This window comes from Acyrthosiphon pisum, chromosome A1 (genome assembly GCF_005508785.2).
Source record: "Acyrthosiphon pisum isolate AL4f chromosome A1, pea_aphid_22Mar2018_4r6ur, whole genome shotgun sequence".
In the NCBI taxonomy this organism is placed as follows: domain Eukaryota; kingdom Metazoa; phylum Arthropoda; class Insecta; order Hemiptera; family Aphididae; genus Acyrthosiphon; species Acyrthosiphon pisum.
Genome location: NC_042494.1, coordinates 153,296,622 through 153,306,726, shown reverse-complemented (window position 1 = coordinate 153,306,726; position 10,105 = coordinate 153,296,622). Strand labels below are relative to the sequence as shown.

Genomic DNA, 10,105 nt, shown 5'->3' with positions numbered 1-10,105 from the left:
TTTTAACGGGTTATTATTTATATTATGTCACCTGCGGATTACCATACTATGGAAAATTAACTGTCATTTTTATATTATTTTTTTTCCTTTTATTTTTCATGCGTATCACGAATGAACAGTACACACAAATGTTATAACTGCTATGATTTATATATTCGTACAATTGACAATGTAATATTGCACGAAACACGCACTGCTGATTCATTTTACTGTCTGTTTTCGTGGGAAAGATTCCGGTTCTAGAGTTTCGTTTAGCTTGATAATTATATTATTTTCAATAGAATTGGACAGTTTTACTTCCTTGCATGTTCGTAGAGGTGTTTTCTCAAAACAGATTTTACGATATGTCGTTTAGTCCCAAAGTATTTAAATTTCGTGATGAGCGTTGATCTTATATTTTTAAAGATTATCATTTCATTTAATTTCAAATATTGGTCCAATACTGTATAGTTAGAGCTCCCATGTATGGAAAACGGATTCTTCATCTTTTTGTAGTTGGTCTCGATCAAGTGTATTCGCAATGATGTATTATTTATTTCATAGATACGATGATGAACGTGATTCTATGTAGAGTTTGAACACATTACTGGTTTGGGAGTTGCATGATTTACAAGACATATAGAACAAATTTAAAAACGGAAAATATTTATATTATTATTAAAATAACTTATCGACTGTATTCCAAATCGCGTAATACTTTTATAACTTTAATAATTATTATGCTTAAATATTTATAGAAGACGAGAATGGTAAGTCCACTAGAATTATATATAATTCATAATTTATAACAATAATCGTTTAATAACGATTCACGTTTATAGAATATTTTATGTATATGATTAAACAAAATCGATTTTGTTAAAAACGTATTTTGCAAAAAAAAATACCCATTTTCCTTAGTTTTTCATTTCTGTATTCGCCAATTATTAAGAAAGTTCTGAACGAAAGATCGAAAGTTTACTGGGATTTTTTTACTTTTCACCTCCAAAGTGTCGACTAGATTTAATTTCATATCGGAAATGATGCTGAAGTTGAAAATCAAAGAATTTTTTCTCCCATAATAAGTGTCTCCAGACAAAAATTAGTAATACACATAATTGTAAAATCAATAAATTCATCGCTCTACTTAAAATCTTAAATATATTTTGTAATAAATAATAATACTGATAATAATTTCAAAGAATATTATTATATTAAACGAATTTAATAAGGTATATTATGCATAGATAGTGGAGCTAGTCATCAATCAAATGCTATATTTTTAATAATATTATTCCGATCAACTGTAATCCAAATCGTAGTACTGTAATACATTTAATAACTTTTATGTTTATATACATTTTCAGAAAATAAATCTCGTAAGTCCACTATACCTTTGGTTATATTTATACATAATTTATTAATTATTATTCATAACAATAATCATTTAATAACGATTCTTTTTTGACAAAAAACAGAAAACATTTATATTATTATTGAATTAACTATATAATTGAATCATAGTACTTACCTACTGTAATATATTTAATAACTTTTTATGTTTATAAATGTACAGAAGTAACCGATGGTAAGTCCACTAGTTTTATACTGCATAATTCATAAAAATATAATATAAAATAAAATATAATATCATTTAACAACGATTCACGTTCAACAAAATTAAAAACAGAAAACATTTATATTATTATTGAATTAACTATATAATTGAATCATAGTACTTACCTACTGTAATATATTTAATAACTTTTTATGTTTATAAATGTACAGAAGTAACCGATGGTAAGTCCACTAGTTTTATACTGCATAATTCATAAAAATATAAATTTTAATAAAATATAATATCATTTAACAACGATTCACGTTCAACAAAATTAAAAACAGAAAATATTTATATTATTATTGAACTGATCAAATGTATTCCATGTAGTAGTACATTAATAACTTTAATGGTTTTTTTGTTTAAAATGTTCAGAAGAGCTAAATAGTAAGTCCACTTGTTTTATACATAATTTATATTGTATGCCCCACATCCCCTATACACCTTTTTATATCATTTAAGAAATGTTTATAAATAATCAACTAAAAAAAAAAAAAAATATACTATAACTGATAGCCCAAATCCAAATTACTTTTTGTTTAAAATTGTGATTTTTATTATTTTGTTATTATACAAATAACAATAATTATTGTGAAAACTAGAATTTCTTGACCAATTAAATTTTAAACTTTTAAAAAATTTTATTGCATAACCTTGGTCAAAAATATCAATGATTCCAATAGTTTCAAGGCATGTTATATTAAACGGTTTTAATACAGGAACTGGGTTGTAGATATCTAACTATAATCTATAAAATGTTATGCCAAATAGATTTTTTAATTATGGAGGTACTGGAGCTATCATCAATGAAATTCGATATTTATTTGAAATATTTATAAAAATATTATTAAATTAACCGATCAACTGTATTCCAAATCGTAGTACTTTAATACATTTAATAACTTTTATGTTTATAAATATACAGAAGTGAAAGACGGTAAGTCCATTAGTCTTATACATAATTAATAATTCATAAAAATCATTATTTAACAACGAATCACGTTCAACAAAACTAGAAATAGAAAATATTTATATTATTATTAAATCAACTGATCAACTGTATTCCAAATCGTATTACTAAATAACTTTTATAATATTGTTATGTTTATAAATGTACAGACGAGCTAAGTCGTAAGTCCACTAGTTTTATACATATTTTTATTTTGTATAAAAATAATCAATTAATAACGATTCACGTGTATATGTTTTTGTGTTTCCCAATTATTAAGAAATTGACAAGGAATTTTAACCTTTGACTCACCAAAGTATCAACTAGATTTACTTTCCTAACAGAAAAAATGTTGAAGTTGAAAATCAAAGGATTTTTTCTCGCGTAATGAGTGTCTCCAGAGTCCAGACACAAATTAATAATAAACATCATTTAAAATCAATACGCTTAAAATCTATGTATATGTATGTATGATAATAAATAGTAACTCAGACGCAGACAGTATCCAATCAAAATTGTTTTTTTTTTCAAATCTGTGATTTTTATTATTTTGGTATCATACAAATAATATTATTTGTAAAAACTAAAATATTTTCACCGTTTAAATTTTATACTTTTTAGAATGTTTTTTGTATAACCTAGGCTAAAATTGTCAATGATTTCAATAATTTCAGGCATGTTATATTGAAGGGTTTCAATACAGGAGCTGGATTGTAGATACATATATATTATGGCAAATAGATTTTTTAATTATGTACTTAGGTCCTAGGTACTGGAGTTAGTCATCAATAAAATTCGATATTTATTTAAAATATTTCAAATAATATTATTAAATTAACTAATCGACTGTATTCCAAATCGTAGTACTTTAATAACTTCAATATTTATATAACGTATTTATAAATTTACAGCCTCCGATCAAAGTAAGTCCAATGATTATATAAATTATTTATAGGTAATTTATAATACTAATCCTTTATAATAACGATGAACTTTATACATTCACAGCTGTTTCGAGTAAGACCATATACTATTTTTACTTAATTCATAATAAAATACAAGTCAATCACATAATATGTAAATAGTAAAATCTCCTTTTAACGTATTCCCTATAAAAATGAAATCTCCGTACAAAGGAAAATAACAACATCCCCTCCGCTTAACCTATATCTCGTTTATTTTAGTCTTCCAATAACGGAAACTCCTATTAACCTGAAAAATCAGTTGGAACCGAGTGATTATTCTGTTGTAAAAAGGTTTTACAGTATTTAATTTTAACGAAAAACCGTTTAATCGACTTTTAAAGAATAAATTGATATTATATTTGTCAAGTACCTATCTCTGGCATTAACTAATAACTAATGCCTAATGGGAACGAGTTATGTGCTGAACCAAAAGTGATAAGAATATATCAGCAAGTCTTAGTATATGTTACTCAGCCGGGGAATACGTGTGCACAGTTTGGAGTAGTCATCGCATGTGAAGAAAGTGGAAACAGCATTAAATTGATACAATAATTTTAACGACAGGATGATTAAAATCAAGCACTATATTGATAAAGTACAAATTTTATAATATTGAATTAGGTATTATTTGGAATATTGCCGCCCCAAATAATACGCAAAGTAGCTGCAAAAATAGAAATAGGAAAACAAATTAACGACGACAGGCTTTTACTCCAACGCGTAGCAGGTTAGAATCAAAGAAATACTTCATGAAAACGACATTAGCACTAAAGGAAAATCCTATGGTAAGCTGGATTGAAGCATGGAAGGAGCGAACAAAAAAAGGACATGATCACCGGCTGGGGCGTACCTACCCACAGAATCCTTACCACCTGGTCACAACCTACCATGGAATATGTTGAAAACTCTCAATCATCTGAGGACCAGTGTTGTGTTTAGATAAAAAAAAATTATCTAGATATGGATAAGATATCCGAATTTAAAATTATCTAGATATAGATAGATAAAATAATTTTTATCTAGATATTTATATAAGGTATTACCTCAAAATTTAAATTTATACTAATAATTGAAAATTAAAATAAAAATGTATTTTTATTACAATATTTACATAATTAGACAATATTCCAAGCATGCTAAAGATAAGTTGGTAACATCATATTATCCCAAACATAAAAAAAGATTCTGAATAATGCAAAACAAAAGTTATTTTGTGATACGCATCTGTATTTAATGAAGTCTTTATTTTCACTCCCATCAAATATAAAATTGCGTACACTTAGTGAAAACTTAAGACCCAGGCTCTAATAATTGACATATCAAATTTACTTAATTTGTACTGTAGAAACTGTGGTGTTATTGTAATTCTTAATAAATAGTTATACTTTTAAAGTTTAAGCCTAATAAATATTTAATAAATTATTTAGTAATATTCGGTTTACGTTTACCTATGATCTGAAGTCTGAACATAGGGAACGAGCCCGTAAACCAACATGATGTTAAACCCTGTTTACCCGTAGGACCTATGGTGGGCGGTGGCATAGAGTATACTCTATGTATGGAGGGTTATCTCTAGTTCTAATTTTTGTAAAGGCTCTTTCGGCGTTCGTAAAGTCATAAATCGTATACGGGCGTGAGACTTCCCCGTATGGGCCATAATATAAAATTATATAAATAATTCGCATCTCCTATGCATATTGACATGATAAATCGTCATTATTCAACAGTTATAATACATATACTATAATAGTAGTTTATATCTGTGCATCATTCATAATTAATAATAAATGCTATGTAAAACTATTTTAGAACCAATTTTTGAAAGTAATACAAATGAGATTTCTTATTAAGTTATCTATTTTATATTGAATGATAATATTGTAAAATAGTTATTACTAATTATTAGCTATGGATTTTGGTGAATTATCTAGATAAATTTATCTAGATGGCTATAATATTTATCCAGATAAAAATTAGATGTCAATTTTTTTTTTATCTTGATAAGATAAAGATATGAAGTTTTTATCTAGATAAATTTATCTAAAGCACAACACTGCTGTGGACATAAGTGAGAAGAACTAATGAAAACTTGAATATATGTGGATTGACAGATAATGCGGAGAGAAACGAACAGTGAGCTATTTGTTTTAGTATTGTACCTATATAGTAGATGTGAAATGAAAGACTTCATTGGTCTGACCGAAAACACGGACGAAATGTTAAGAATCATTGAATATTGGGAAAAGAAATAAGATTGTAAATTAAAAAAAAAAAAAACTCTGATTGACAAGCTTAGAAGAAGATTAACATTATCAACAAATAGCTATAAGCACCGGTCCAATGTGTGACCTACTGACCTACAATTAATAATATTGACTTATCCTCATCTTTGTTGGTCCAATTTGAAACCTACAAAGTATTTCCTCATATACGAAATGGGGAAATATGTTTATTTTTGTATAGAGATAGAGACGTGGTGTATTTGTATTTTCTACATGTGCTCAAATACTTTTTTGCTGAGTATTCAAATACGTATTTAAAATAAGTAACTGTAAATTTGTACTTGAATACTTTTAAAAAGTATCTTTTACAAGATTGACAATACTCTTGATACTACTTGATAAATGTATTATTATTTTATTCGTGTCACTGTAAAATGTAAACATAATTTAATTAAATTTATTTTTAAAGAAGCAAATATTTTTTTAATTTACAATTTTTTTTTTATACTTGTAGTGTGTCAACTTTCTATATCCAGCTATAAATTTAGTAATTATTTTTTTTCCTAATCAGTAATCTAATGATGACGATGTGCTAAATGATAATATAAAAATAACACAGTGTATAGAGACCATAGACCTTATACTAATAGACGGTACGTGGTAGTAGTTCCGGTGTCCAAGCGTGACGGCGCTGATCAAGGTAGTACACCGTACACCGCACATGCGCATTAGATGATACAATACTCTGTATATTACTGTATATAATATATATATATCACTGTAGCGTAGACCGCACCACCCACCCGCATCCCGCCTGGATGTTCCGTCTATTAGTATAAGGTCTATGATAGAGACCCGACCATCCGGGTATTGATAAGAGACCCGACCATCTGGGTATTGATAAGCACTACTATAAGTGCAGCGACGAGTGCCGCAAAACGTGTTATCACTGCACATACTATACAACATTTCTTAACCCTGTGACCCACTTGGGGAGGTGTTGCATAGCAAATCGGGGGATATTTTCGTTTCTAATTGTTCGAGCGAGCGCAGCGAGCGAGTGACCCCGCTCGGTGATTCGGTGCAACAAAAATGCAATTTTCTTAACCCTGTGACCCACTTGGGAGGTGTTGCATAGCAAATCGGGGGATGTTCAGTCAAAAATACTTTTAAAAGTTAATATATAATAATATATTAAGTCCCGGCGCATGCGCAGTATGTACCCAGATGGTCGGGTCGGGTGTCCTATCAATACCCGGATGGTCAGGTCTCTATACACAGCGTAAAAATAAAACCAATTTTCCAATTTGATAATATTTAATCATATTATAGGTACTTACCTAACATTAATGGTTACATAAATGACAGATATGAAAACACAAAAATTGTCAAATTAAGTTTAAGAAATTATTTTTAGATTTAATTATTTATTAAAGAATAGATGATCATTTCAAATTTCAAGGATCAATAGTTTTTATATTACCTGCAGGGGCGGTTCCAGAGACTTGGTTGGGGGGGGGGGGGTAATAGTTATAATTTTCACCAGACTGGACGGTGCGTTACCTAATAGCCAATAGGTAACGTCCCGACGCGCAACGACCAAACACATTATTATTTATTTTTAGAATAATAACAATACAATTCTTATCAAGAGAATATTCTTAGTATTTCCCCAAGTCATTTAGTATTCTCGTAGTCTATACACTATACAGATAGCAGATACATGCTACAAGTCATACACCGACGTACCTCCAATAATTACATACTTTTAGGTGTCTATAATAGGTAGTCGATACTATAATATGTTTTTTTTGCTTGTAATTTTTTGTTAGCAATATACAATTTCTTAGAAATACGGGTTTTAAGCCTGGGGGGGGGCCCTAGGGTCCCCCCCTGGAACCGCCCCTGATTACTTGCCTGATAAAATTGGCCTAAAATTGTTCTGTTTAAAATTTAATAGTAAAATAGTAAAATCAATAGTAACATTTAAACTTTAGATGTTACTATTGATTTATAATGTATTGAAATTGTTGTGATAATATGACATTTTAAAGAATAACCTATTTTGTATAAAATGTAAAATTTCTAACGTAACGCGTATTAGTTAAATATGTGCTCAACTTTAGTGAGATAAAAATTATATTATCTTATTCAAACTTGATTTTAATATAAGTCTCCATATATGTTTAACGTTAATATTGTTAAAATATTCATTCATTATAGTTATTGTGTTTGTATTTTGTATCAAAATAGATTTTTTAAAATCATAAATTTTTTAACAGTTTATAATTATAAAGAGTATTCGTATGATGGTGAGTATATAATTATTTGGAAAAAAAAACATACTCTAGAAATTAAACGACATGGGTACATTTAACTAACAAGATATAATTCTCTGAGCCATGACGCACCAGCAGCCCAAGTTTTGAATTATCGTATACTATGCAACCATATTATAACAAAATCAAAATTTTACCACGATAATTTTGTTTTGTAAATTCTTCTTTGTGTGATCAAAAAATTGTATTTGATTGCGGTTTGTCGTCGTAGTTCTCCATGCTTTCCTTTTGCAACTTAATTCCTTTAACTCTTTGTAGCCATCCTTTCCCGTGTCTATCATGATTTGTTTCAAGTATTCCATCCTCGGCAGTGTTGCCGATTATGATTCACATATTCTGCTAGATGGCGTTCAAAAACCTACTAAAAATTACACTAAAAAATTGACGCAAAATTACACCAAATTACACTAAATTTTAATAAAATTCACCAAATTTCCCACTAAATTTTTTTTAATAAAATTATTTATTTTAGAGCGATGCTAAACATAGGCTAATTATTAATTATTAATGAATTATTAATAACAATCATTATATTCACATGAATTAATAACAGTGGCGGTTTTGGATGTGAGGCAAGTGAGGCGGTGCCTCGGTCCAGGGCTCGAAAACGTTTATATAACGTTATAATTATAACGTTATACTTGTCAAAAAACGATTGAAAAAGATAACAGAAAACAAAATGGTAAACAGTAAACGTTAATATTAAATTATCACTAAACAAAACGATGCAATGAACGACAGTTTTAGTAAAACATAAAACGAAACGAAACATGAAAACAAAAAAAAATAGTAAAACAGTGTGCGAAAATAAAACGTTATATAACAATAAATATAACGTTTTATAATAACGTTATATTATAACGTTTTCATAATAAATTATTACCTACGTATTATGTTATAATAATATTATAATATAATAAATATTGATATTTATTATTTATAGACGATTTCAGCAATAATTCCACTAATCTCTAATGGCATTCCATGGTTTATTTAATTTTAAATTTGTGTCTGGTTAATGGTTATAATATTGTGTTGCCGTGTTGGTATATTTAAGGAATTAATCGGAATAATAGTTAAGATTATAATTCATGGAACAAAAATAGTATTAACAACTCACAAAAATTATGAGTAAAATATTAAAATACCCTATGTTATTCCACGTGGAACAACGTTATTTTTATTTATTGATAAATCTATTATCTATTGAATAGTATCTACAATATTATATTGATTCCGACGCGCAAAGGTGTGCGTGATTTTAATTTTTAACGTTTTGCCGTTTTGGATTATTTTCTATTTACTGTTTCACGACTCGGGAGTGTGAGTGGTTTTAGTTTTTATACGTCAATATCGATTTGCAAAATGCCAAGAACGAAATCTAACCCAGTTGGTCGTATGTTCTTTCAATATACTTTAAATACAAACGAAAGTACCTGTTAAGTTCCAAATTGTAAGAATCCCGTGAGAACAGGTAATCATTCTTATTTATAAAGAAGAATTATAAAATGTAATACTAGATTATGTTATAATTTTCAATAGTATTAAATACTTAGGTAAATGTAAAAATGAATAACGTTTTAATTTTCAATAACGACAAACAGAATATTTGAATAGCGTTTAAATTAATAATAACGATAAACGCAAAAATTCTGTAACGCTTTAATTGTAAATAACGTTAAACGGATTTTTTTTTTTCAAATTCGAGCCCTGCCTCGGTCTTCCTCTTCCAATATAGCTTAACATCAATCTGACTTAACAGAAATCATATTAAATATTAATAAAACTTACTGTCGAGTTATCAGGGTGCCTGTGTGACGTCACTCTGCTGTATATCAAAATTTATTTTTCTATTTAATGTATTAAATTAATTCACTTTAAATAGATATAATTATAGATTTAAAATGAAATATTTTTATCGGCAAAAAAAAATTATGTGGTTAACACAATTAATTAGCCAACGGTGATAATACTCATCACTGGTTTTATTATTACGTACCTAGTACCTAGTACCTACGTATTAATTAACTATG

At 28.0% G+C, this 10,105-nt stretch overlaps 1 protein-coding gene and 1 long non-coding RNA gene across 2 annotated transcripts in view; both read left to right on the top strand.

Annotated features, from left to right (window-relative positions):
* The first annotated feature begins 1,526 nt into the window (after window positions 1–1,526).
* LOC115033890 lies at window positions 1,527–2,634 on the top strand. Its single transcript, XR_003839225.1, has 3 exons — window positions 1,527–1,567; window positions 1,768–1,984; window positions 2,523–2,634. It is a non-coding gene; the product is annotated as an uncharacterized LOC115033890 (long non-coding RNA).
* A 920-nt stretch (window positions 2,635–3,554) lies between these two features.
* LOC107883317 overlaps window positions 3,555–10,105 on the top strand; it is a 17,974-nt gene continuing 11,423 nt past the window's right edge. The window contains exons 1-3 of the mRNA XM_016803065.2: window positions 3,555–3,563; window positions 6,248–6,280; window positions 8,016–8,045. Coding sequence (XP_016658554.1) covers window position 3,563; window positions 6,248–6,280; window positions 8,016–8,045 — 64 coding nt within the window. The 5' untranslated portion in view covers window positions 3,555–3,562. The remainder of the gene's footprint in view (window positions 3,564–6,247; window positions 6,281–8,015; window positions 8,046–10,105) is intronic.